Here is a 27,337-nt window from a genome sequence, read left to right on the forward strand (position 1 = left end):
TTTATAACACAATTTCCCTCCGAGGTTAAGTAACTCTTGTAGTTCTGGAGTCTCTTAAGGTTTTTTAGTCATTTATTTCCCTAGGCACTTAGATCAGAGAACCTGCATTTGGTAGACAAACTAAAAATGCTCAACTAAAAAAAAAAAAAATTAAATTATTAAAAAAGAAAAGCTCAAGGAGTGCACAGAAGCAACCTTCTACCTGAGAGCAGAGAATGGCATTGCCAGTGGGTACTTCTGATAAAGAGCCACTGTTTGGTCTCATGTCACATCTGATGCTGTGTTTCCTTTCCTGTTAGCAGCATCTGTACTCTGAGGTTCCTGCCAAGAAAGCAGAAATTCCCCTCAGAGAACTTGAGAACAGCCATATTGATGCACATCCAGCTTCTGCCTCCAACAGCTGCCATTAAACTTGGCCAAAGTGAGAATGGGGCAAGCTTCTGTAATAATTCCTTCATGCTCTCCCAATCTCCAGCCCTTTTCAGTTCTCCTTGAGATTTCTCCCTTCAGTAACCACCAATGCAGCTCTTTTCCAAGTAGTTCACTGCTCAATCCCTGACCTTCCTACATCTGCAGGATCCTCTGGCAGCCCCAGAAGGGTTTGCAGTCTAAGGGTGTTTTTAATGAACCACTTTGAGCGGCCTCCTGTAAAGCCCTGGGAGAGCAGCACTGTCAGCTGAAACTTGCCACTGCCACAGCTGTGCAAATGGAACAAGGTGGATTTTAGGCCCGATTTATAGTAAGTACTTAATAAATATTGAAAAAAAATATGAATAACACTTAGTTAATTCCAAATGTTTTCCTAGCAGCCTACTGTCAGCATTTCAGTAAGTAGAGCACTTCAGTGTGTTACTATAGCCTGAGACTGATCTTGGGGAACCTCAGCATTTGTCTGCAAAGTTAAAATTTAACCACGTAAATTTATTCTCTCATGTTTCAGAGAGTTGGGCTAAAGGAAGGCTGCCCTCAGCTCCTACACCCAGCTCCCCTCAGGTCCTTGCCCATCTCCTGATAGCCCCAGCCCTCACTCACCTCCCCACAGCCCTGGCTCGGGTCCTTGCCCAGCTCCCCTCAGTCCCTCACGCACTGAGCCTCGGTCCGGCTCCCTCTCCCCTCACGCACCGAGCCTCGCTCCGTGTCCGTCTCCCCTCACCACCGAGCCTCGCTCCGTGTCCGTCTCCCCTCACCACCATCTCCCCTCATGCACCGACCCTCGCTCCGTGTCCATCTCCCCTCACCACCGAGCCTCGCTCCGTGTCCGTCTCCCCTCACCACCGACCCGCGCTCCGTGTCCATCTCCCCACACCACCGACCCTCGCTCCGTGTCCATCTCCCCTCACACACTGACCCTCGCTCCGTGTCCATCTCCCCACACCACCGACCCTCGCTCCGCGTCCCTCTCCCCTCAGGCTGTGGAGAACAAAGCCCCGCCTCAACTCGAGGCCCGATTGGCCGAGCGCGGTCACGTGACCCAGCCAGCCAATGATGTTCCAGCGCGGCTCCTGAGGGGCCGCAATGGCGGCCGCGCCCTCGCTGCCTTTGGGGCTCTGCGTGAGCAGAAAGAAACCTCAAGCTGAAGAAAATCACACTTATTCTGTACCATTAAACTGGCATGTTGCAGTTCTTACTGATAAAAGAGTCTGCTCACCTCAGCAGAGGACAAAGCACGAGTGTAACTCACTTGTGTCTGAATTAACCAGTCAAGATCATTCATAAAGCCATTAATGTTTCAGTCCAAGTTTTATTTTGGCATTGAGGCTTGCTTAAAAAATGAGAAAGGTTTTATCCCTCAGTCTTTACAGCACGGAAATAAAACCAAAACTATTTAAGATGACTTTACAAGATGAGACACCACAGTGAGGCACTTGGAGCATTTATGGTAACAGAGCAGGCCAGGCCTATGCTCCTCACATTTAAATTAAATTAAAACAGCAGGTAATGCACACTCGCCATCCTGTAATTTAAAGAAAGAAACCAAAACAACACACTTTTGATTATTTTTGATTAATTTTGATTCAGTAAAGTCCATAATCCTTTGACATTTAAGGATTGTCTCTATTGTTCTTTTAAAAAGACAATTAGGCTGATCCAAACCATGCTTTTTAAAAAAGACTCAATTTTCACAAGATACAGCTGGGAGTGAACCCAGGGAGAACCTGGGACATCCCTTTCCATTCCCTTCCACCACAGCAGCAAAGCTGCCAACTTTTGAGACTTACAGGTGATAAAAGAGGATTTCAGGTACACAGTCACAGGTTTTAAGATTTCACGTGGCAATTTATTTACAGCAATTCAGCACCACCTGCTGGCATGACTTCTTTTTAAAGCAGCTTAAAAGATGTGGTGGTTTGTTTGTTTAATTGGCATCATTTTTTAGGTGTCTAATTTTAAAACTCAAGATTTTTTCCCACATTACATCTGAGCCACTGCAGCTATTTTGGATTTGTGGAATGTGGAGGAGGGATGTCAGCTCAGAATTAGAACATGAAATATGCAAATGAAATCAATCTAGATGAACATTATCTCCTGCCACACTGCAAACAGGGAGTATTTTAGTTATCAGCTCCAGCAATTTCTGTATTTCATACAGCCCCTAGCACATGTACCAGCCTGAAAAGCTGACTGCCAGCATTCCTGGGACTCTTCCAGCCTGTACAAACCTCTCCTTCTCCACACCCCCCAAACCTCAAAGAATTCTTATTCTGTCTCTGTGAAAACAGTCTGACATTCCCTGCAATTTCTCCCTTCAATTTCTGATTTTAACTGGCCAATTCCAGAGTTTTTTCCACAGGGATTACAGTTTTAGGGGGCTTTTGCCAGATGATGAGCAACCACCACCCAACCACACCATTCTTGTTTTAAATATCAATGATGACAAAGACTTCTGGCTTTTCATCTTCACAGATCTGCATTGCTGAGTAAGTTATGGCTTTGACCTCTGTGCCCTAGAAAAGAGACACAAACCATAGATTTTCTAAATTTTATCTCTTTTACCAGCTCACAACCCCCAGTTCTCATCCCTTTCCTCAAATGCTATCCATTTTTCCTCCCAAAAAGCTGTAGTTATATTTGTTCTGATGAATAAGGAAGTTGCCACACTAATGGCCAGGCCACATAGTGAAAAGGGAATTATTTCCTTATTTTATTGCCTCTTAATATCACAAATTCCTTCTTTTACCTCTGACAGACCATCAATATTTGCTATGCTAAAAATGACACAGAGCAAGACATTGGATTTTGCTTCTTACAACAATACTTTAGGAAAAAAAGAAAGAAAAAAGCAAAAACTGACTAAGCAGAAATCTGTACCAATAGTGTGAAACCCAAACACAAAAATTCTGAATATAGATTGATTTTTCTGTGTTATCAACATCACAAAAAGGAAGCCAATTGAGTTAATTTGTTGAGTTTTGAGGAAATGTCATGCTCAGTTTCAGGGACACATTCACCAAACCACGCAGGAAGTGAGATCTTGAGTTCAGTGATACTTCAGCCACATTTATATTTTGATCTCTGCAGAACTCAGAGGTCTGGTTTTAAAGAACATCACACCTCCTTCCCCTAAAATGGAAAAGAGGAACCACTGCCTACCTGAGGGTGTTTGTCTAAAGAGAATGTTTCTCCCCACCTGTAAAGGCAAAAAATAAAAGAGATGTGTTGGAATTTTGGTAATATTTACCAAATGCTATAACTAGCTTCAGTGATGAGCACAGAGCAGTGAGATTTTCCTTTAAAGCCTCAAAGGAAGCAAGAAAAGGCCACAATGCATTTTCAGACAAGGGTTTAAGCTCACCCAATTGATCTTATTTTGAACTGCCTTCGGTCGATGTGAAGAACTTTCACTTCCTGCAGAGAGTGGGAGGAGAATGTGTCAGTCACACCTCCTACCTTCAGGCAGAAATTCCCAGTAAATGCCACTGACAAAGGTTATTTCCCACTGCTCAGACACCTTCCACCAGCCTAGCTTGCCCCAAGCCCCATCCAGCCTGGCCTTGTACTTCTTGTGTTCCTTTTTCCCCTGAAATACCAGTGCATTCAGAGCTGGGATTATCAGGGAACAGCCTTGCCCTACAAATGGAAAAAGCTGAAAGCAGAACACTTACCCTGGGTATAAAAAACTCATCAGCACTGAATTTATACAGCCACTCATCCAGGAAGTGGAAGAGAAGAGACAACAAGTCATGCCCTGTGTGGTTGAAGCAGAGATTGTCTCAGCCAAGAAAACATTTTTAGGAGCACCTCAGATGTACAGGAGATTCAGTAACGATGCTGAATTACATTTTAATTAACTGTAGTAAGGCTGTGTGTAAAGGTTGAGATTTTTGGTGCCTTTCTCACTGTCTTAGCTCTCCATGGAAGCTCAGTCCTCACCTTCTGCCTGCACCTCCACTGTATCCACGGGTTCCACAGTGCCTGTGTCTGTCATGTAGCCAAACATGGCCATGGCACACTGCTCAAAGGCTTCTTCCAGCGTGTCTCCCCAGGCATGGAGCCTGAAAGCACAAGGAACAATCACTGGAACCCCAAAAAAACCCATAGAACAATCACTGGAACCCCAAAAAAACCCATAGAACAATCACTGGAACCCCAAAAAAACCCATAGAACAATCACTGGAACCCCAAAAAAACCCATAGAACAATCACTGGAACCCCAAAAAAACCCATAGAACAATCACTGGAACCCCAAAAAAACCCATAGAACAATCACTGGAACCCCAAAAAAACCCATAGAACAATCACTGGAACCCCAAAAAAACCCATAGAACAATCACTGGAGCCTAAAAACACCACATGGAACAATCACTGGAGCCCCCAAAAAAACCACATGGAACAATCACTGGAGCCCCAAAAAAACCCATGGAACAATCACTGCAATAAAATACTGGATCACAGCAAAAAGAAACAGCCCCAGGTGAGAAATCAGAACAAGGAATTCAGGCAGAGGAGGTGAATGAGTAAAAAGCCACCCGTTTTTTCTAGAAGGATAAGTTTGTCAGAAGAGTTTCTTGGGAGAACATGGAAAATAAATGTTTTATCAGCCACCAAGAAAGTTATTTCCTAATGTGGCTAATTGGTGTCTATACATAGAAGAAATTTTGTTTAAAAGGAGATTTCAAAAGACATTTCCAAGTAACACAGGGGCTTAGTCAGAAGCACCACTGAAATACTAGAAAGAAACCAAACATAATTCTATGGTGTCCCAAAAGCAGGAACAGAATTGACCATATCAAAGCACCCAGTGAGTGCAATTTCAGAGTCCCACAAGGTGTTAGATCTGCAAAGTGTCCTTGGCTGTTCCTGCAGGCTTAAAGCAGTGTAAAAAAGAATCAATTTGTCACCCTGAGAAATCCCAGCTGCCCACACTTACTGCACGTCTGCTGTGTGATCCAAATCTGAGGGGAAGCAAAAAGAAAAGGAATGATGTCACCAAAGGTTTTATAACATGAGGATTAAAAAAAAATAGCATAAACAGCTGATTTTCTAATAAAACATTTTTACATTTATCTGCAGACGTGATAAATCTATTTTGGAGTATATTGGAACAATTTAACACAGGTGGAATTTTGGATTATTTCTGCCCAAAAACCCCTGTTTAATGTGATTATGTCAGTGCAGGGTTTGGCTGCTATAACCCAACAGGCGTCCACAAGTTAACTGCAATAAAAAGAAAACTTTCACCAGGAGTAAAGAGTTTATGCTGAAGTCTGCAGGACTGAAAGTTATTCATGCAGAGGGTGAGATCTGCAAATAATTCCAGCTCAGTGAGGAAATCTACCTGTCCACACCCAAAAGCAGCCATTATGCAAAGACAGGAATTTAAAATATAGGATGGAATATAAAAGAGAAGACAAACTTTACTCATGGAGCATGAGTAACATCCCATGTGTCCAGCTGTACATGAACCTCATTTATATTGATTCAGAGGAATGAAAGAAATGCAAACATCCAGCAGAGGTAAGTTGGGATGTGAAATAAATGCTCACTTCAACTGGAAAAAAAATTTGGTGCTGTTTAAAGAGATCATACACTATTAAAGGGTTCTCAACAACAGTCTCTAAAGCAAACAAATTCCTCTGGATGCAAAAGAGGGATAAAACCTCCTCCAGTTATGGAAACTGCATGGCTGTTGTGATGTGTCACAATTTCTGCACTTCCAGCAAAGTAAGAGCTGAAAAATGTAAATTCTATCAGAGATAACAGAGGCTGTCCCCCCAGACAGGCACTGTGACACAAAATCCAGGCAGGGAAGGGTCCCCTGCCTGGAGCTGGCCCTTGGGCTGCCACCCACATGCTGGAGGAGACATTCCAGGGGTGGGGAAAGGCAGATAATCATCTTCAAGCAGAGTGAAAACACACACACAAACCCAGCACACTTCTGAATGTCCCTTCCCACATCAGAGGTAGAAAAAATTGCTAAGAAATGGCTCAGAAAAGTTTTCAGGGTGAGCCTTCAGTAATTTATTTCTATGGTAATATTTTGAAAAGTTTTCAGGGTGGGCCTTTAGTAATTTATTTCTATGGTATTATTTTTTTTTCCAGTGCCCATAACAAGAAAAGCACGATGAAGAAAACTGGTTTCTCATTTCTGTATTTCCTGTTATCTTCCTTGCCCTCACAACAGCACTGCCACACCTACACTGAATCACGATCATGTTTTAATAAATAAAAATAAAATTAAATTTAAAAATTAAAAAATAAAATAAAATACTCACATTCATATTTCTTGCAGAGAGGGGGGTACTTGTCCTTCACAGCCTGCTGCTCCTGGGTCAGGCTGTAGTCCCTGTCCTCAGCTGCCATCAGGGCTGCTCAGGGCTCCCTCCCTTCCTGCTGCGGGGCAGAGGCAGCAATTCTCCCTCCCCTCGACTCCTTCAGCCTGTGGGGAAGGGGAGGCTTCGCCCAGGGCTGGATCCTCATTTCAGTTTGGGTCAGACTGGGAAGGGAGCAAGTCGGCAGCCAACCCACCAAGTGAAGTTTGTCCAGCCAGCAGAGCCAAGGGAAGATATTCCTTATGGGAATTGTGGACTTGGGCCTTTTCTAGGAATTGTGTCTTTTCCTCCTTGTGTACACTGAGCATTCCATTCATTCACAATTAATAAAATACAGCTGATGGGAACAGCTGTCAAGTGAATTAAACTCTCATGCTTCAGGTAAATTTTAATTTTCTGATTTTTTTTGAGGGTGCTCAGCCCATTGTACATCACACACCTGAAGTGTCACTGCCCCAAAAACCCCTGATGTGACCTTACAGAAGATTCTTTTTCTTAGGAAAAAAGTTGTGTTTTCTCAGGACAAGGATTACCTTAAAACCTGCAGACCTCAAAGAACAAATCCAGCTGTCCCCCAAATGCCAGGGGTTTCCTGTGTTCCTTTCCTGGACGATTTTTAAAATAAAACAAACAAACAGAACTGTATCAACTCCCCCATTTAAAAGCAGAATCTCACAAATTGCTGTTTTCCTTTTCTCCCGTAAATCCAACAGACACAAACTGAAGAACCCAATTAACTTCAGGCTAATGAATTTTCCTCTCCAGATTTCCAGACATCATAACTATTCTTTAATATTTTTGTGCATTATAAGATTTTTCCACAGCTGAGCCCAACCCAATACAGATAATTTACAGATATCCCTTAACTTTTACACAGGAGTTGCTTCTTACACCAAGGCTTAGAAATAAGACATAGAATTTCCAGTCTTTAATTTCAGCTAAAATCTAAGTGTGTTGGAAAGAGAAGTCCAAAACTGAGACCTCGGGGTATCCCTTGAGGAATAAACCCAGATATTTATTTCATATTTGATTTTAAGCCTGTTAAGCCTCAGCTGTGAGCAGTCAGGTCCCGGGTTACCCTCAGCAGAACCAGCAAATATCACACCTCTAAAACTCACCGCGGCAGCGAACTGTGGAAAAAGGGAATATATTCGTGATTAGAGAGAATTAATAACGCCGAGGATCCCCGGTGGTGCCAGGGCAGCCCTGCGAGGAGGCCTCGGCCCACACACGCACCGCTCCGCTCCCGCCCCGACACGCTCTGCCCGCGTCTGTGGTGGCCGGAGGAGCCGCAGACACCGGCTCTTCCAAACCGGGGACCGGGAGAGGGGACCGGGGACCGGCACCAAACCCGGACCCGCCGCCCCTCAGCGCGGGGCGCGGCCCCTTTAAGAGCGCGCTGGGGGCGCTCCGGAAAATGGCGGCTCCCACGGGGAGCCCTCCCACGTGACCGCCGCGCGCGCTCCCGTCCCCGCCCCCTTGCCCTCCGCCGATTGGCCGGCGCCCCCCGGCGGCGGGCGCTGATTGGGCGGCGTTGGCGCGCGAAGGGGTGCGCGGCGCCGGGAGCCGCACGCAGCGGGGGCAGGAAACAATAGACGGAGCCGCGGCCGGAGGGGTCGGAGCAGCGAGCGCAGGAACCGCCCGCCCGCCTCGCCCAGCCCGCCCCGCCTCGCTCCGCGCCGCCGCCGCGCTCCCCCCGCTCCGCCATGGCGGACAAGGAAGGTAAAGGCTCCGTACGGGCGGGCGCGGCCTCCGCCGTGAGGCGCGGGGTGCCCCCCCCGCCATCCGGTACGGCGTGAGGGGAGCGGGGCGGCGCCGCCAGGGGGCGCGCGGGGCGGGGCCTGAGGGGGCCATGGCCGCCGCACGGAGCGGGCAGAGCGGCCCGGGCCGGGCCCTGCTGGGCCCTGCTGCCCGCCCCCGTGCCCCCCGGGGGGCTTGGGGAGGCCGCGAGAGCCGGGCCGTGCCCTGCGGGGGCGGCGGCCGGACAAGGCGGGGTCACCGGCTGCTGCCGCGCGCCCTGAGGGGGCCCCGGTTCGGCCGGGGTGCCTCCGTTTCATGGGTGAGCTGCGCTCTCGTGGGGGTGTCCCCGGTTCCGTGGGGGTATCCCCGCTTGCCTGGGGGTGCCCCCCTTCCGCCGCTGAGCTCCCCCGGGTCTGCCCGTCGCCGCCTCCTCTGCACCGGAGGCTGGTGACAGATGGGCCGAGAAAGCGTTTGAAAGCGACAAGGCAGCAGAAGGAGCCTTGGGAAACTGGAATTTGGGGATGAGCAGTTCAAGGCTGCGCCCAGACCGGTTTGTTGAACAGCAACTGCTGGATCTCCTGCGTTTGAACATCGTTACGAGGCTGGGTTTTGTCTCCCTGTACTCTGAGTCTCACAGTTTTATTGAGCTGCTCCAACACCATCATCATCAAATCAAGCCTTAAACTCATGCCATTCCACCCCTGCCATGGCAGGAACACCTTCCACTATCCCAAGCCCTGGGACACTTCCAGGCATGAAATTTGACATAATTAATATTAATTCCCAGCCATATATGCAGAAAAAAAGCGTTAGCATGTGCAACAGGGGGTTTTTAACCATTTAGTAACTACTCCAGTAGATAAGTATCAAACCAGGATGTGATTGGTGTACTTGACTCTAACCCATTGCCTGCCCACAGCGCTGTGTGCCTGTAAGTCCACTTATAAATAATTAATTGTATGTATTTCTGATGAGCCACTTCAGCAGCCTTTGATGATGCAGTGGAAGAGCGTGTGATCAACGAGGAGTACAAGATATGGAAGAAGAACACCCCCTTCCTGTATGACCTGGTGATGACCCATGCCCTGGAGTGGCCCAGCCTGACTGCTCAGTGGCTGCCTGATGTCACAAGGTAAAGGGACCCCTTTAAAGCAGAACAAGCAGCAAATCCAGGATTGTGCTGACTTTTAGGTTGAGATCACAGAATCCCAGACTGGTTTGGACCTTAAATCTCATCCAGGAGCACTTCCACCATCCCAGGGTGCTCCAAGCCCTGTCCAGCCTGGCCTTGGACACTTCCAGGGATGGGGCAGCCACGACTTCTGTGCCAGCACCTCCCCATCCTCATAGGGAAGAGAATTTGTGATCCCTGTGGTGTTTCTGTTCCCCTGCAGGCCTGAAGGCAAAGATTTCAGCATCCACAGGTTGGTGCTGGGCACCCACACCTCAGATGAACAAAACCACCTGGTGATTGCCAGCGTGCAGCTGCCCAACGACGATGCCCAGTTTGATGCTTCCCATTATGACAGTGAGAAAGGAGGTGAGAGCCCAAAAAGGGGGATTTCAACCATTTCCCCCTTCTTTTCTCAGTAGAAAATTTGTCTTTTCCTAAAGTTCAGGTAGCAAAGTTCAGATTTTACTTCTAAAAAAATTTATTTCTAAGTGGTGCCTCCTTAACAGACAAATTCTGTTTGTTGAATGTGTTACTAATCTAATATTTCTAACGATGAAAACAGACTGTAGAGGTTAATTGCAAAAATATTTGTGTGGGAAAACCTCTCCCTTCCCTATTTCTCGGGAACTGACCTTGAATCCCACACACTGCCTTTAATTGGTTTTTTTATTACCACATTTGCATTACGCAAAGTCACGCAAAACATTTTTACACAAACTCGTGTAAAAGAATATTTTTATTTCAGAGGGGTGTAGCATTTCAAACATTCTCCGTTTGTCTGACAGTTCTGCTGCCTGATTGCTGTCCCAGCCCCTCTAGGGTGAAATTGTGTTTTATTCCATGTATCAGACCAGAATTTGATGCTTTGTAATCTTTGTGGCTGTCCCAAGTTAGACATTTCTCCTGTTTGCTTGGCTGAATCAGTCTTTCCACCTGGTGAAAGTCCTTAATGATCCAATGTTTGCTCTGCTTTTTACAGGAAGTTTGGATTGTGCAATGAGTATTTTGATCTTTGGGCTTCTTAAAGTTGTTTATGCACACAGGGTTCTCTAATAAATGTATGTTTCTATTCTACTTCAGTATTTCTCAAAAGTATTTTAAATGAATTCTAAAATAATCCAAAACACATTATTTTGCCCAAATTTTGCAGTTTTATGAATTACTAATTTATTTTATGTGTAAAGATGAGGTTTAACAAGTTGTATGACAGTCCTAAAATGGCGATTTGTTTTTACCACAACTCTGTCTATTCTGAGAGCTTGGTAGCAAACCTTGAACCAACTCTTTGTGCCTTGTTCTGAAACGGACTTTATTATTCACAACTCTCTTTTTCCTAGAGTTTGGAGGCTTTGGCTCAGTAAGTGGAAAAATTGAAATTGAGATCAAGATAAACCACGAGGGAGAGGTGAACAGGGCGCGGTACATGCCCCAGAACCCCTGCATCATTGCCACCAAGACTCCCTCCAGTGATGTCCTGGTCTTTGATTACACCAAACACCCCTCCAAGCCAGGTCTGTGCCCAGAGAGCAGCCAGCTCATCCCCCCAGGGTCAAAAAAGAGGTTAAAAATGGTGTGGGTTGCCCCTTATTTGGGATTTTAGGGACGTGTGGGTGTTTATTCAAGGGATTATTCTGTACAAAGTTTAAACAGATGTATCCAAATGCATCCTTGGAAAAGGAAACCTTTTCCTGGACTTCCACTGCTTGTTTTGTCACCTCACTGTGAGGTATTTCAGGTGGTAGAAGGTGGATTTTTGGGAACTGGGATTGATTTGGTGGGTAGCTGAGCTGTTCCCCTGATATCCTGTAAATACATTAACAGTCATTTACCTATGAACTCATCAAGGTTGTTTAAAGTAATTCCTTTTGCTGCTTGTGGGGAGGATCAGAAGTGTCTTCCTCACTTAAGAAGTGCAGTTGGAGATGATGAGAGGAAAGAAACATCCCACTTTATATTTCTGAGTGTTGAGGAGAAGTTTTTTGAGCAGGAAGAGCTGAGCTGCTGTTCCTCCCTCCAGCTGGAACTCAGGCCAAAGGGGAATGGTTTGAAATTTGGAGGTGGCTACTGGGTTAAAGTTCAATAAACTTAATGCCAGCTATTCCAGGATGTGCTGGGAATGATTCAGGCCCTGGAATGCTTACCCTGCCTTGTTGCAGATCCTTCTGGAGAGTGCAACCCCGACCTGCGTCTGCGTGGGCACCAGAAGGAGGGCTATGGGCTCTCCTGGAACCCCAACCTCAGCGGGCACTTGCTGAGTGCCTCTGACGATCACGTGAGTGCTTGGGCTCAACCTGCACTTGCTGTGCCCTGGGAAGGACAAAAACACCCTGGGTTTGAGGGGGAGGAGGGAAAAGGGTCTAAAGATGTACATTTTTACCTTTTTGTTCTTTTAAAGACCATTTGCTTGTGGGATATCAGTGCTGTTCCCAAAGAAGGCAAAGTGGTGGATGCCAAGACCATCTTCACGGGACACACAGCGGTGGTGGAAGATGTGTCCTGGCACCTGCTCCATGAATCCCTCTTTGGATCTGTGGCTGATGATCAGAAGCTCATGATGTAAGTGAGGGACCCCCTTCACAGCTTGTTTGTGCCCCTCAGGCTTTCCCATCTCCATGATGGGTGAGATGGGTGCAAACCTCTGTTCATTGCATGTTTTCCCTCCAGCTGGGACACGCGGTCGAACAACACCTCCAAGCCCAGTCATTCTGTGGATGCTCACACAGCTGAGGTGAACTGCCTCTCCTTCAACCCCTACAGTGAGTTTATCCTGGCCACAGGATCAGCTGATAAGGTACTTGTGCCTGCACCTTGGAATGTCCTTGCTCACTTTCTGGGGTGGATGTCCGTGCTGGTTACTTCAACAAAATATTTATTTTTTTTTCTCTAGACTGTTGCTCTATGGGACTTGAGGAACCTAAAACTGAAGCTGCACTCCTTTGAATCACATAAAGATGAAATATTTCAGGTATAAAAAAAGTCTTTATCTTGTATCCTCACAGACTTAGTTCTAGTCAGCAGCCTGGACAGGGAAAGTAGTTCTTCCACAATGTTTTTGCACTTAAAACCTGATATTCTCTTCTTTTATCTGCTTATATTTTTCTGGGTGTTGTTGTTGTGGACCTGCAGAGCTCCCATGCAGAAAGAGAGTCCAGAAAGGGATCAGGGAAATGCTCTGGAGCTTTAACCACAGCAGGAGGATGAAATGGTAGCAGTGCAGAGTCCATTAAATTATTCATGGCAGCAGATTGAAGCAGGAGGCCAGGGAAATGGCTGCAGTGCTTGCATCTCCTCAGCCTGCTCCTGCAGGAAGCTTTAACACTCTCTGACAAAAGATAATTGCTGATTTTGCTGCTGTAAATAGAGAATGTTCACTCCATGGGCAGCACCTGCTTAGCAGATTAAATATTTCCGTCTCCAACTCGTTCCTTAATCAGAGGAAAAATATGCAGAGGGGTTTTTTTGGTGGAGGGATTATCAGTTCAGACTGTGTTATGTCTAAATAAAATTACAGAATCCTGAAATGCCACATTAGTGTGCAGAATTCTGTGTTCCTTCCTAATCCTGTGATCCTATTAGAAGTGGTGTGTTCTGGAGAGCTTTATCTCCAGCAGGAGCAGCAAATGTGAGCTTTTGGGCAGTTAAGCTTAATTACAGTGATTTCTTTTCATGTGAGAGCTGTGCCTGCTGCTGAAGGAGTCTGTGGGTTCTGTTTGTGCAATCCTTGTTAAGATAAGGAGCAGCCAGTACCCTTGGAGCTGTTTGCACTGGGAAACACATGGGGTTTGTTAGAGGAAAAGTTCCAGGTGGCACCTTTTTGGTGAAATGTCTTTTTTTGTCTTTGAACATTCACAAGTCTTCCTGTGATAAATGTTGTTTACACTATTTGTATTTGTGTTGGCATCAATTTGAGTTTGTGTAGAGCTTTCAGGGTACAAAATGAAGTGTTGGGGAATGTTACAGCTTCTCAAAACTCACTTTTAAATTTATCCTGTCTGCAGGTTCAGTGGTCTCCCCATAATGAAACCATCCTGGCCTCCAGTGGCACAGACCGCAGGCTAAACGTTTGGGACTTGAGGTAAATCCCAAATTCCTCAAACTATTCCTCATTCATTGCATCACACCTCAAAAAAAAACCCCCAAACCAACCCACACATTTTCTTTTTTTCCTCTCTTTTTTTTGCAGTAAAATTGGAGAGGAGCAATCCCCTGAGGATGCTGAGGATGGTCCCCCAGAGCTGTTGGTGAGCCTTTTCACTCTCACTAATTAATTTCACTTATTACTCATCCTGCAGTGCAAATTTCAAACCATTCCCTTTTTGGTTTCCCCAATGCCAGTTCATCCATGGTGGTCATACTGCAAAGATCTCAGATTTCTCCTGGAATCCCAATGAGCCCTGGGTCATTTGTTCTGTATCAGAAGATAATATCATGCAAGTCTGGCAAATGGTGAGTTGTTTGGGAAGGTGCAGGGTGGTGTTGGAATTCCTGGATTTCAGCATTGCTGCTTTTATTTGCAGCCTTCTGAATTACCCAGTTTGTAGCACTGCTGAAATCTCAAAGGGGCAGTGAAATCCCTTTTGGCTTTGGCCAGAGCAATGGTTTCCATATACTCAGGAGATGTTTTGTATTTGAAAAAAAAAAAAGGAAGTGTTGGTGCAGAAGGAAATTTTTCCCTTTTGTGTTTGAATGAAAACAGTGTGTGAGAACCAAGGATGAAATTGAGGTTTCTGTATTATTGTCTTAAGGAATATTTGAGATTTCATTCTCCAAAGATGAAAAGGGTGCTGGTGAACAGGAACATTCCCAGCTGTTGAAGGTTTTGGAAAACAATCTTGAGCTTTGACAAGACCATTTTCCTAATTTTTTTTTGTTTGTTTATCTCTAAATTTTGTTCTTGGCAGCTTTCTGTGTAGTTCTTCTAGAAAGTGCTGCTGAGTAGAGGATCTACAAAACAAATACTTGAAACTCTTTTGTGAGCCTTGCAGTGGATTCACCTTTAGCAGATTCCTTTTTGCAGGACATTTTTTGAGACCTGCATTTATGGCTGGGTTTGTTTGTGTATGTAAATCAGGGATGGGTGACCCATATCTGCAAATAAAAAAATGACCAGAACTTCCTGGGGGTGGAATCCTGGCCAGAGGGGTGGGACATGCTCCCTGAGTGTCTCCATCCCTGTCTTGCAGGCAGAGAACATCTACAACGATGAAGATCCCGAAGGAAGCGTGGATCCAGAAGGCCAAGGGTCCTAGATGGCAACTTCTCCTTGGTTTTAGTCTTTCTCCTTCTCTTCCCTCTCAGCCCTGAGATTGACTTAACACTGGTTTTGAGACACACACGTTGACTTTGTGTTCAGCCATCCTCCTGTAGATCCATCACAGGCTTTTCCCAGCCACACACTGAGAGCCCACCGCCCCAAAAGCAAAAAGGGCTCAGCCCCCTCAGCCAGGCCCTGCTGTGGCTCCTTGGCCAGAGTTCCTGCAGCAGCCTGCTCCATTGGTCTGCCTGTCCCTTTTTAACTGCCTTCCTCACACAGCAAGCCTGGGATTCGTTTATTTTTCTCTCTCTTTTGCTTGCTGCAGCCACAGGCTTTTGCCTAATTTAAACAAAAGTTAAATTGGCAGAGCTGCCCCAGTGGGCTTGAGCCAACAGAGATGATCCAAGTGTTAATCCCCTGACAGCTCAGAAATGGTGTGGAAGGTCTTGTCCTCCTCAGTACAACTCAGAAGCCTTGGAATTCCTTTAGTTATCTGTACTCTGTGGCTTTTTCTGCCTTTGCAGATACAAGACTTGCAAGTTCTGACTTGAACTGAAATTTCTTTTTTTTTTCGCTCCTGGCAATTCTGGGTTTTTCATTCCTTCCTTTCCCTTTCCTCCCTGCTGCTGGGTGCCAGCGTTTTGGTTTTAGCTATTCCTGCAAACCCTCTCTCACCTCCCATATTTTTTGCTCTGTTGTGTGTTTCTTGAGCTGTGTTTTCACATAATGTTTCTTTCCTTTCTGTGAAATGGTTTTTGAAACTTGGGGGAGCCCTCAAGTCGTGGAAGGTGTTTGTTTGTACCAACGGGTGACCCCGGTGCCCTCAACAGCCTTGGCAGCTGGTGGGAAACAAGTGAAATGTGGATGAACTCACTTTTTTTAGGAGTTCAGTCCTTGACCACAAGGTCCTGCACGTCTTCCACTCGGGTGTCAGTGCCACCAGCAGCCTGTTCTCTCCATCTCCTCATGACTAATTGCGTGTAAGTTCTTCAGTTGGAATAAAGTTTTTCTACGTAAACGCTGCCAAGGTTGGGGAGTTCTGTGCTCTTTCCTGCTTTGGTGAGGGTGTTTTCAGAGTGTGGCCTCTGCCTATGTGTGTCCATGAGGTTGGGTGCTGCTAGAGATATTTTTTAATTTTTAAGACATCAAGTTGCATATTTCTCCCCCTCTCATTTCTGCTGCTTTGTAAAATAAATTAATGAGCAGTCAAACCCCCAAGCAGGCACAAAATCCCTGAATTGTTCTTCCCTCAAGCCCTGCTGCTTTCTGCATTTTAACTCTGCCTTTTTGTTATCCTGCACCACTTTGACTTGGACACAACCACCTCAGTTTGACAGACAAATTTGGGCCTTTGAGACGCAGCTCTGAGAATGAAGAGGCTCCTTAAACTCTGACCTTTTATTTTCAGTGTGAGACTCGATATAAAGTGGAAACCTCTTCCCCACCACCTCATTTCTGTGGAGCATGTCCCAGTACAGCAGAAACTCTCGAAATACAAAAGAAAATCCTCTTCAAAGGAGAATGCTTCTCTTGCATGTAAACTTTAAAAGTCAAACCCCCACTACCACCAGCTGTCAGAACTTTCTGTGCAGGCTTGAACAAGACAACATTTTCCCAAACACAGCAAAACATCAATCAGTTATCCCTCATCCATGTCCATTGTTCAGGCCAAAGATGGTTTGCTCTGCTCCTCTGGGGAAAAGCAGTTTTACATCAAGAGCAGCAGCAGCACCTGGGGGGATACCCAGGGAAAGGATTGGTGTTCCCAGCTCCAGGCAGCTGCTGCACGTCAGGCAGGGTAAAGCAGCACGAGGAGACCTCCCTTGGAGCCTCTGTCCACTGGCTTTTGCTACAAAGAGGAAAATTCTGTGGTTCTAAGAGTCCTGCTCTGCTTTCTCCTCCGATTTGCAGAGGTGGCCGTAGATTTCTAAGCAGCTCCTGTGAGGGGAGAAAGGAAATTCAGGCTATGGAATAATTACATCAGTGCTTTGGCTGGAGAAAAGAGGGGAAAAAAATTCTGTTTGTAGTATGGAAGAAAAAGGAATTGGGAAAAACTTCAAGGGGCTCAGTCCATGGTCTTGAGTGTGTGGGCCCAGCCCTTCAGAGCCCTTGGCAGAGAGGATTTAACAGAAGGGAATGTCATTTCTGGTGGGAGCTGATGGAAAAGGCAGCTCAGAGCTGCACTTAACTCTGAGCTCCCCAGAGCAAATGTGAAAGCTCATTTAAAGGTGTCACTTCCAGGGATGGCCATTTGGAAATTCCAGGAGTTAAGAGACTGCACTGCTGTGTTTGGGATTAAATGTTGGGCTGTGGTTTAGGAGAACCCCAGGCTGCAAGGACAGGCTGAGAGCTCATCCCTGTGCTTGGATAAAAAACCTTTGGGCTAGGGAATGTCCTCCTGAGGAGTTTGGGTGGAGAAGGGGAAAAAAGAGTGCTGAAGGAGCAGTGAGGGTGAAGAAAAGGGTTAAAATTGTGTCCAGCTAAGGCTGGAAAAACAGCAGCTCGAAGCTGGGTGAGTAAAACAATCCCCAAACTCAAGGACGTTTTCTGGAGCTTTAGAAATTCACATTGCACATCACTCATCCCTGAGTGCAACCAGGACAGAAGAGCTCCAGCTTCCCAAAGCCAAACCTCAGCTCCTTTCCACATATTCCTGAGGAAACCACCACTTAAATTGCCACGCCTGCTTCTCGGGAAGCCATCCGCTGCTCTGCGGGGGTTCCCAGCAAATCCCTCTGTGCTGCTGTGCGGAGGAGCTGGAATTCCCGCTGGGGCCCGGAGGAGCCTGTGCTGTCCCCAGACCGTGTCCCCACCACCCCCGTCCCCCCCCAGCCCCTGTGCCCCGCAGGGACGGACCCAACCCACTTGTAGATGGAGAGCTCCCGGTGGAGGCTGCTCCTGAGCTCCTCCAGCTCCTGGTTCTTGCGCTGCTGGAGCTGCACCCCGTTCTTGAGCTCCTTCAGCCTGTCCTCCAGCTCCTCCACCTGCTCCTGCGGGGAGAAGAGGGGTGGGTAGCTGAGGGAGGGAGGAGCAGCAGGGCTCCCCTCACTCTCGGGGTCTCCCTGTGCCTCCCTCTGCCCAGCTGCCCTCTTTGAAAACCTCTGCAAACAAAGCTTTGTTTTAACACCCAGGTGGGGATTTAGGCTGGGCTGGGCTGTGTTTTGTCCTTAGGTTTCTCCTGGCTGCTTGGTTTTGTCCCCTGAACCACTTGGTGTGTGTTTTGAGAAGCTGCCAGAGCTGTATAAACGCGTGAGTCAGAGGGAGATAAATAAGGAATTTGGGAAGAGGGAAATGTGGAGGCACACCAGGGGTCCAAGGGACCCTGAAAATGCAGGCCAAGCTTGGTGTGGGTGCTGGCTCTGATCCCCACGCCAGCAGGGAGGAGCTGTGGTGGCAGGGGGAGGAATGGCAGCTTCCAGAAACTGCTGGGAGGAGGCAGCGACTGCGAGCTGAGCACAGAGAGTGTTGAAAGGGGGGAGATTAATTGTGGAGCCTCCTTGCCAAATGTGCTCTTGCAGATATTGAATTGCCTCGTCCCTCAGGCCAGGGGGATGCCTGGCCCAGCCAAATCACCCTCCCAGGAGGCAGCCTGGCCTGGGGCTGTGGGGATATGGTGAGACCCTTCCTTGGCAGCAGGAAGGGCAGAACCTGCCCCAGCAGGAAAAGAAAAGCCACCTGTATTTAAAACTGGCTTTTCCAGGCATCTTGGCTCAGTGCTGTGCTCAGAGGAGCTGTGGGAAGGGTCTGGTGCCTGTGCCCAGCAGTGGCGCTGAGCTTTGGGAAGGAAATCCCCCATCCCTTCCACCTCATCCCTGGAGCCATTTCTGAGGGGCCAAAACCAAGTGAAGATATGCAGGAGAAACCTATTTTCCAAGCTGTGTGAAGCCCCAAGCTTTCCCACCACATCTCTGGGTTTGCCTTAGGCCCAGGGGCTGCTGTTTCACGCCAGGGTCTGGGAGAATTTTGATTCCCACCAGCAGAAGACATTCCACATCCTCCCCATCCTCATCCACCCCATTTCCCTGGGCCCTACAAGCAAACCCTGCAGCACGCCCGTTTCCCTGGGTGCCAAGCACAGCCCCCACTCTCCCAAGAGGACGGAGCTGTGCCCTTCGGGGCCCGTACCCGGTACTGCCCGACCTCCTCATCCCTCTTCTGCTTGACCAGGACAATCTGCTCCTCCAGGCTGCGGTTCTGCAGCCTCAACCGGCTGACCTCGCCCTGCAAGGGCCTCAGGGCTTCCTTCATGCCCTGGATCTCTCCCTGCATCTCCTGCAGCGCCTTGGCCCCGGCCTCGCGCCGCTCCAGCAGCCGCAGCAGCTGCGGCTCGTAGTGCTCCTCCAGCCCCCGCCGGCTCTCGGCCACGAAGCTCTCGAACTCCAGCGACAGCCTGCGGCTCTCCTGCAGGTACAGGTTGTCCTGCCGGCAGGGAGGAGCCTCCAGGCGCTGCCTCAGGACTTCCTTCTCCTTCTCGCAGGTCTCCTTCAGCTGGGAGAGCTCCCCCGAGAGCTGCCCCGCCTGGCTCTGCAGCTCGCCCTGGTAGGCGGCGTGCTGGGAGAGGTCGTGCCGCCGGCTCTCCAGCTGGTACTGGCAGGCCACGCACTCCTTGGTCACCTTGAAGAGCTTCTGCTTGATCTGGCGGATCTCGTCGCGCAGGTTGTCCCTCTCCAGCTCCACCTTGGCCAGCAGCCTGCAGGCCGCCTGGATCTCCTCGTGGGCATGGCGGATCTCCTGCAGCGCCGGCTCGCGCAGCTGCGCCAGCTCGGCGATCAGGCTGTCCCGCTCCCTCTCCAGCTGCTCCACGACCTCGATGCACTCCTGGAAATAATTCCCCAGCTCCTCCAGGGTCAGGCACTGGTGTTCTGTGGCGTCGGCATCCAGAGGGCCGCCTGCTCCCTCTGTGTCCATGTCCAGCGGGATCCCTGCCCCATCTGCACTGTCTGGGATCCCTGCCCTGTCTGTGTCCATGGCCACTGGGATCCCTGCTCCATCCACTGGGATCCCTGTCCCACCTTCATCCACGTCCAGAGGAATTCCTGCTGTATCCTCATCCACTGGGATCCCTGTCCCACCTTCATCCACGTCCAGCAGAGTTCCTGCTGTATCCTCATCCAGCGGGATCCCTGTCCCACCTTCATCCACGTCCAGAGGAATCTCTACCCTGTCTGCATCCATGTCCAGTGGGATTCCTGTCCCCTCTGCATCCACGTCCAGCGGGATCCCAGCCCCGGCTGCACCCTCATCCCCCTGAGTCCCTGGTGTGTTTATCTCCAGGGGAGGATCCCTGCTGGCAGCCTGCAGCTCCTGGCTGGGGTCTGGGCTGCCCCTGTGCAGGGGTTTAGATCCATTCCCTGCTGGATCCAAGGGGCTGTGAGGACGGTCTGGGTGTGGAGCAGCTCCTTCAGCTGCTCCCTGTGGGGCTGGGGGTGCTCTGGCTTCATCCAGCTGCAGCTCCAGAGGGGGCTCGGGCTGTGCCATCAGGTCCCTGGGAAGGAGAGGGGGTGTGAACCAGAGCAATGAGTGTAACAGGTCTCAGCCTGTCCTCCCCACCCTGTGAGACCCCAGAGCCAGGGGGTCCCACCACGGCCCTGCTGCTGTGCCCATGCCTGTGTCACCCACAGGGCTGAGCTCAACACCCTGGTGACAATTTGGGCCCAGACTGTCCAAAACGAGGAAAGAAAACCCCATTAAAACCCTATCAGAGTGTCTGACTGCCGCGGAGGAGGAGCGAGGCGTGCAAACCCAGACCCCAAACCCCAGAACTGCTCCTGTGCCAGCCTGCCAGGACCAGCCCCCCCAGCGGCACCGAGCTGACCCGTGCCAGCGCTCCCTGCGAAACCCGCCGGGGTTTTCTCGGTGTGCCATAACCTCACGGCAAGGGAATGCGCTGCTGGAAGGCCGGGCAGGCTCCGGGATGGCTGAGACCGAGCAAGCCCCGCACGCAGAGCCCGGGGCGAGCGGCAGCGCCTGCAGCAGGAGCCGCTTTGCCGAGTCATCCGACCCGGCACTGTCCCCAGCGCGGCCGCCCCGCCGAACGCCGCTGTCGCCTTCTCCCGGCTGCTCTTCGGGTGGGATGGACGCGACAACGCTCGGGGACGAGCCGGGGTTTTCCCGCTGCCGCCAGGACCGGTGGGATGGGTGGGAGGATGCTCTCACCTCCCGGCCACGCCGCTGAGCTCATGTCTAGTCATCCCCTGAGGAATGAGCGCAGGCTGGCACCCACGGGCAGCGCTGCGCTCGGAGCAGCGGCTTTAAGCAAAGATCTGATTTTCCCCGATAGTTTCTCTCCTAATAAGGCAGTTTTCGGCACTGCTGCCACACCGCAGCCTCGGACGCGGCTGGAGAAGGGGCAGCCCCTGCAAAGGTGGGGGAAAGCTCCTCTGCCCGGTTTTCCTCGCCCTCCCCTCTGCCTGCTCTTGTTTTTGGAAGTTCTTGGGGCCGCTCCGCGGGGGCAGCACGGGAGGGGAGGGCGCCGTGTCCTGCCTCCCCTCTGTCCCTCCCACCGCCCCGCATCCCCCCGAAACTCCTGCGTGCCCCAGAGGGACCTCCGGCCCTCCCTGACCGTTCCCGAGCGCCGGGAATGCCGAACCCCAGACCCCCCACCCCACCTGGCCGAGCACCCCCCGCAGGACCCCGGCCCCTTCCTGGGCAGCCCGGGTGGGCTCTTACCTTCCTCCCCCGGAGCCCAGCGCCGCCGGCTCTGCGCTGCACATGGGCTTAGCATGGGGCGGAGAGGGGTTATTAATAAACAGCGCTGGAAATCAGACTCCGCGGAGCAGCCGCTTCCCCGGCCACCGCCTGCAGTGCCAGCTGCGGCCGCTGCCTTCCTCCGCCCCGGGGAGGAGGAGGAGGAGGAGGGCGGGGAAGGCCCACAGGCTGCATCCCTGGCAGAGGCAGCCGCAGGGCTGCAGCCAGCCCGCAGCCCTGGGGGCAGCGCCCATCCCGCCCCGGCTGTTCCCAGCCCTGATTTATGGCCAGCCGGGTTTTGTGGCCCCTTCCCGAGCCACAGGTCCCCATCCCGCCGGGATTGTGGCCAGGACGGGGTGGGGATGATGGGGTGTCTCGGTGGGGTCCCCCAGGGCCGTGGGGTTGGGCTGAGGTGGGAGGGAAGTGCCAGGGGATGGAGGTTGGGGCTCATCCCGAGGATGGAATGGGATTTGTGAGGCTGCTGGCAGCACAGTGCTGCACTCCCAGGCATTGGTTATCCATGGGTTCAATACTGATGTCTCGGGGTCCTTTCTACGCCCCACAAACCCACAAACCCCAGTAATGGCAGAGCACAGCCTCTGCTTCCTCTTCCGCCCCAGAACCGATCCCTGCCACCCTTTTCCCTCTGTTTTGGGGGTGCAGAAAGTGACATTTCTCTCTGCAAAGCCCCGTGGTCACACTCCTGGGTGTCCAGCAGCAACACTGCCCTCACCCTCCTGGTCTCCCACCTCTGCCCACCCACATCTCTTCCCTCCCTTGGTGCCCATCCACATTCTCCCCACTCCGTGGACCCTCAACCCATATTTATGCATCATATCACCAACAAATATTTATCTAAAACCCCAAATTTAGACATATTTTGCCACGTGGGAGTGGGTGCATCACCCTGGGGTCACGGCGTGGGTGCCCCCCGAGCCTACCTCTGCCCGCTCCCGCCGTGCCCAGGAAGTCGGCACTCGGCTCTCAGGAAGTTCAAGTGCCCCAAAACGCCCCAGCAGCGCGCAGCACAGGCGGTGACATCGCTGCTGCCACCCCACCTTGCCCGTGGCTCGCTGGCCACGGGGCCGCAGAAATCAGGTTTAAAATAACAGCGCCGGTCCATCCTTCGGGAACAGAGCTTTAAAAGGAAAAGGGAGATTTGAGTGGGGTTTTTTTCTCTCTTTTTTTGGATCCCGTTGCTTTTTTCAGCCCGGCACACCTTCTTTTTCTCTCTTTTTTTCCATGAAGCGCCTCTATTTTTGACTCAATCAGAGAGGAATGCTGTTAATTCGCACAAGTTGGGTGTATAAATATCTATCCAGAGCTGCCACCGCCAAGGGGAGAAACCTGCGGATCGCAGGGACTGGGTCCAACACCCCTTGTAGGGCCTGGAGGGGACAATGACAGCGACGAGCCCGGGCCGGGCTTCCTCTGGTGAGCTGCCAGGGGAGGGTGGGGAGGGAGGAGGCTCAGCTGTTCCCCTCCGTAAGCGGATACCCCGGCCCAGGCCCGGCACGGGGATGTTTTGTGGATATAACCAGGCAACAGCGGGCTCCGGTGTCCCGGTGTCCCGGTGTCCCGGTGTCCCCGGTGTCCCGGTGTCCCCGGTGTCCGGGGCCGGGCCGTGCAGGGAACGCACCGGCAGCGAGCAGCGCGGACTTTGCTCCGGTAAACAGAGCTGGCACCGGCGCTGCCAGAGGCGAGGGAAAACCAGGAGAGAGCTGGAGAGACGGAGAGTTTGAGATCCGGCTGGAGGGAGCTGCCAACGCGGCGTGCCCGGCGGAGCGGGTGGCAGCAGGCAGGGGCAGCTGCGGGGCCGCACCCCCTCTCTGCGGCCCTGGGGCCGTGCCTCCCTTCCTGCTGGATTTTTCCTTCCCGTCACGCTCGGCAGATCTGCCCCAAGGGCAGGGAGCCAGGCGGCACCGCGGTGGCACCGCGGTGGCACCAGCCTGGCACTGCCACGGCAGCTCCGTCCCCCTGCAAAAAGAAAAAGAAAAAAAAAGCTGCTGGATTTCAGATCCTCCTGTTGGGAATGTGTAGGAGAGGTGTGTGTGCAGTGATGAAAAAACACTGAAATGTTCCAAATCAAGTGTTTCACAAGAAATGCAAACGCCCGGGTTCAGGTGCTTGGTAAAACCGAAGGATCGGAATCGTTCTGTTTCTGAAATGCATCAACGCTTTGAAAAACAACATTTCTCCCAGTCTTTGCGCGATCTTCAGGGACAGGCTGGAAGCAGCAGCCCGGCTCTGGCAGCCCCGTGGGGTTCTGTCCCACCATGGGACTGCAGCTGGCAGAGGGAATTGCAGCTGGCATTGGATGGGCTTCGGGAGCGCTGTGCCCGCTCGTGCTCTGTTTGCCGAGGGCGCGGGGGGTGCCAGACGCGGCCCCTCGAGAGCAGGAGCTGCAATCCGATCCCGGGGGAAAGTGTGATTCATGCCGGAGCCGGGAGCGCTTCCAGGGAAGGTCCTGGCTGCGAGGGCGGTGCCGCCCTCCTGCCCTGCCCTCGCACGGTGGCACAGCCGCCTCAGGGGTCCCCGGGTGGCTGCCCAGCTCGCGTGGGGGGACTCACCCAGCCGGATGTCACTGTCCCCTCGGGAACAAGCTGGTTTGCTTCGCCTCCTGCCTCAGTTTCCCCCGCTGAGAGCTGGGGTGACCCTGGCGAGGGAGGGGAGGTTGCCCGGCGGGGATGGAGGAGGAGGAGCAGTGAAAGGTGGGCATGTGCCCAGCTGGGGCAGGGATGAAAGGGGAGCCCGAAGGCCCGCAGGGACCTTGGGATAAGGGCTCCCCCTTGCCTGGGTCAGGCTGGGGGTGAGGACACGTCCCAGCAGCTCCGGAGGGAGGCACCGGCCCGGCCGGGAGGCAGCGGGGCCGAGGGGCGGCTCCAGCTGCCGGGATTCCCGGGATGCCCGCTCCCACGCCCCGCTCCTCTCAAATATTCGGGTTAAACTCTGCAGCTCCGCCGGCAGCCCGGGTGTCACCCGTGTCACACCCCGGGCCGGGGCTGGCACTCGCTGTCAGCCCCGTGGCGGCTGTGCCAGCCCTGGGGGCAGCTCGGATGTGGCATCCCACATGGCACCGAGGCCGTGCTGCCGTTCCCACGGGCTTTTCTCTTCCCGGGAAGGTTCAGGACGCTCACACAGCGGCAGGAGGTGCCTCTGGCGGCCGCCTGTCCCTGTCACCGCGCGGGTGACGCTGCTGTGCCCGAGCTGTCCCTTCCAGCACGAGGGAGCTGGCAAAGAGAGACCCCAACTTCTATTTATTCTCCCCATTCCCTGTGCCCGGCCCCTGAGCAAGGACATCCCTTTTCCTGTGGCATTTTTAAACCCCGCTTTCACAACCGCGCTGATTTTCAGCAGCACCAGCGGCGGTGCCCGTGTCCCAGCGATCGCCAGCGGGGTCACCGCGGCCCCGGCCCCGCGCTGGCTTTGTCCATCCCCCGGGCGAGAAACGGGGAGCAGCAGGAGCTGCCGGCAGAAGGGCTTTGGGGCCGGCAGCGCCTGCTCGGGGCACGCACGGGGCTCCGAGGGGTGCGGGAGGACCTTGTCCCGGCGTTAATGAGTAATGAGGGAGCAGCCAGGGCTCCGTGTCCCCGCCGGGGGACGGAAATGGGGGCAGGGGACATGAGCACGGCCCGAGGCTGCAGGAGCTGCTCAAGAGCGAGATGCCACCGCTGCCGGCCGATGCTTTGGCTTCTTTTTTCTGGGGTTTGCTTCCCGGGGTCCCCGTTTCACCTGGGGACGGGGCAGAGTCTCTGCCTGCCCCGTGCCTGGGTCTGGGGGAGCTGAGCTCTTGTGGCAGCTGCTGTCCCCAGGAGAGTCCTGTGGTCAAAGTGGCAATGAGCTACCCAGCTGGGGACCCTGCTGGAGCTCTCTGGGGCCCTCCACGAAGTGCTGGTGAGCTCCTGGAATTTCTAGGGCTGGGACAGCCTTCCTCTTCACCTTCCTCCTGTGCTTCCCTGGTTTTGCTTCGTGGGGTCCCCTCTTCACCTTCCTCCTGTGCTTCCCTGGCCCCTCTGATGGGAGCTCTCCCTGCAGTGTAACCGATCCTCTGCCCCCCTCTCACTGGGATTATTTGGACAATGCTCCATTCCTCTGTGCAGAAATATTTTTCAAACTGGTTCTGCTGCCACACGAGGAGGGGAAAGATGAAAAATGGGATTTTTTTGGAGGCTAATGACTTGGAAGTCAGAGCCAGCAGCAGAAAGTCCACACAGACACCCCAACTGGGATCAGAATGTCCTCAGGGCAGCTCAGCTCGACGTGGGTCAGCACAGCCCAGGGAGCAGTGACACTCTCAGCCTTCATGCTGGAAATGAATCAACCCCCTGGCACCATGGAGGGGCACAGAGGTGCCAGGAAATTTCTGCCCAGCTCCTTCCAGTGCTCATTTCAATCTTGAGTTTGGGTTCAGATGGATAGAGGGGAGGGGGATGTGGGGCAGGGACACAAAAGCCCAGCAAATTCTGGCCTTTCCTCAGGTGTCCCCCAGGTTTGGAGCCAAATCCCCATCTCTGGTCTCTGGTGCTCCTGGGAAGCAGCTGGATGCTCAGGCTTGCACAGAGCCAGTGCCTGAATCCCACAGGAGATGCTGATGTGCTGGGAAGCCTGAGGGATGGAGAGGCTTCTTGCTTTTAAAACCCTTCCAGCCATTTCCAGCAGCTGGCAAACTCCTCCGGGCGTGTGGCCAGGGGAGGATGTGGCTCCAGCACAGCCAGCAGGAAACACAGGGACCCAAACCCCAGGAGCCAGGAGCCAGGAGCGGGGAAATGCAGCAGAAACCACCTGTGCTCTTGTTGGGATCCCTGCCTTGGCTTTGCCAGTGTCCTGTCACCAACCTGCTGCTGCTCCAGCCCAGCCCCTGCTCGTGCTGCTGTCCCCTCAGCTGGAGCACAGAGTCATGGAATGGTTTGTGTTGGGAGGGAACTTAAAACTCATCTTGTCCCACCCCCTGCCATGGCAGGGACACCTCCCACTGTCCCGGGCTGCTCCAAGCCCCGTCCAGCCTGGCCTTGGGCACTGCCAGGGATGCAGGGGCAGCCACAGCTGCTCTGGCACCTGTGCCAGGGCCTGCCTCCCTCACAGGGAAGGATTTCTTCCTGAAATCTAATCTAGATCAGATTGGAGTGATCGTGCTCCTGAGCAGCTTGTGCTGGGCAGGGAAATCCTTCCCCAGAGCTCCTGGAGCTCTCCTGGCCTCAGGCAGAGCCTGGAGCCACGCGGGAGGCTGAATTGCTGAGTTCCTCCCTCGCCCCCTGGCATTCCGTTTTCAGGAGCTGATTTGCCATTAGCAGCAAGCAGCAGCATGGCACAGGCTGCTGGCAGAGCCTTGGTGGCCTCAGGCGTGCCCAGGAGGGAGCGCTGGGTCCCCCTGGGCGCTGCCACTGGCGGTGACAGGGCAGGTGTCACCCCGGGGCCGTCAGGGGAGGAACCGGCGGCGGCTGCGGGATGGGAGGGCACGGGCAGGACACGGCTGCCAGCTCTGGCTTGTCCCTGGGGCCAGGCCAGGGCCGGGGCCGGGCCAGGACAGGGCCAGGACAGGGCCAGCACAGGGCCAGCACAGGGGCAGGACAGGGCCAAGGCAGCGCCAGAGGCCAGGGCCAGGGCCAGGACAGGGTCAGGACAGGGCCAGCACAGGGCCAGGGCAGGGCCAGGGCAGGGCCAGGACAGGGCCAGGGCAGGGCCGGGGCCAGACCAGGGCCAGGACAGGGCCAG

General features: G+C 52.2%; 3 protein-coding genes across 19 annotated transcripts; 1 reads left to right on the forward strand and 2 right to left on the reverse strand.

Moving 5' to 3' along the window:
• Positions 1-1,721: 1,721 nt before the first annotated feature.
• ZBTB8OS (zinc finger and BTB domain containing 8 opposite strand) lies at positions 1,722-8,479 on the reverse strand. 11 transcript variants are annotated; one of them, XM_039733550.1, is made up of 10 exons: positions 8,007-8,174; positions 7,889-7,900; positions 7,304-7,375; positions 6,714-6,831; positions 5,369-5,393; positions 4,372-4,493; positions 4,104-4,186; positions 3,794-3,846; positions 3,592-3,628; positions 1,722-2,945 (listed from the first exon to the last, which is right to left on the reverse strand). In XM_039733550.1, exons 4-10 carry the CDS (start codon positions 6,799-6,801, stop codon positions 2,859-2,861), a joined length of 495 nt encoding a protein of 164 aa, XP_039589484.1. In that variant the 5' UTR covers positions 6,802-6,831; positions 7,304-7,375; positions 7,889-7,900; positions 8,007-8,174; the 3' UTR covers positions 1,722-2,858. The 11 variants fall into 11 exon arrangements, with proteins under 11 accessions (XP_039589484.1, XP_039589483.1, XP_039589481.1 ...); XM_039733549.1 differs by lacking the exon at positions 7,304-7,375 and adding an exon at positions 7,468-7,490 and having other exon boundaries at positions 6,714-6,833; XM_039733547.1 differs by having other exon boundaries at positions 6,714-6,828; positions 7,889-8,174.
• RBBP4 (RB binding protein 4, chromatin remodeling factor) lies at positions 8,322-15,961 on the forward strand. 4 transcript variants are annotated; one of them, XM_039733530.1, is made up of 12 exons: positions 8,322-8,492; positions 9,495-9,642; positions 9,905-10,050; positions 11,022-11,195; positions 11,841-11,956; positions 12,080-12,240; positions 12,349-12,475; positions 12,572-12,649; positions 13,683-13,759; positions 13,868-13,925; positions 14,020-14,130; positions 14,868-15,961. In XM_039733530.1, exons 1-12 carry the CDS (start codon positions 8,477-8,479, stop codon positions 14,931-14,933), a joined length of 1,278 nt encoding a protein of 425 aa, XP_039589464.1. In that variant the 5' UTR covers positions 8,322-8,476; the 3' UTR covers positions 14,934-15,961. The 4 variants fall into 4 exon arrangements, with proteins under 4 accessions (XP_039589464.1, XP_039589463.1, XP_039589466.1 ...); XM_039733529.1 differs by having other exon boundaries at positions 8,353-8,492; positions 9,486-9,642; XM_039733532.1 differs by having other exon boundaries at positions 8,354-8,492; positions 9,498-9,642.
• Positions 15,962-16,321: 360 nt separating this feature from the next.
• On the reverse strand, positions 16,322-21,786 carry SYNC (syncoilin, intermediate filament protein). Of its 4 annotated transcripts, none has more exons than XM_039733511.1 (5): positions 21,608-21,781; positions 20,011-20,423; positions 19,064-19,950; positions 17,804-17,928; positions 16,322-16,876 (listed from the first exon to the last, which is right to left on the reverse strand). In XM_039733511.1, the coding sequence occupies exons 1-5, from the start codon at positions 21,649-21,651 to the stop codon at positions 16,813-16,815; spliced, it is 1,533 nt and encodes a 510-aa protein (XP_039589445.1). In that variant the 5' UTR covers positions 21,652-21,781; the 3' UTR covers positions 16,322-16,812. The 4 variants fall into 4 exon arrangements, with proteins under 4 accessions (XP_039589445.1, XP_039589444.1, XP_039589443.1 ...); XM_039733510.1 differs by having other exon boundaries at positions 19,064-20,010; positions 20,071-20,423; positions 21,608-21,780; XM_039733509.1 differs by having other exon boundaries at positions 19,079-20,423; positions 21,608-21,786.
• Between the last annotated feature and the right edge of the window lie 5,551 nt (positions 21,787-27,337).

The sequence above is a fragment of the Passer montanus genome, unplaced genomic scaffold (genome assembly GCF_014805655.1).
Source record: "Passer montanus isolate IOZ18808 unplaced genomic scaffold, ASM1480565v1 scaffold89, whole genome shotgun sequence".
Taxonomy (NCBI): domain Eukaryota; kingdom Metazoa; phylum Chordata; class Aves; order Passeriformes; family Passeridae; genus Passer; species Passer montanus.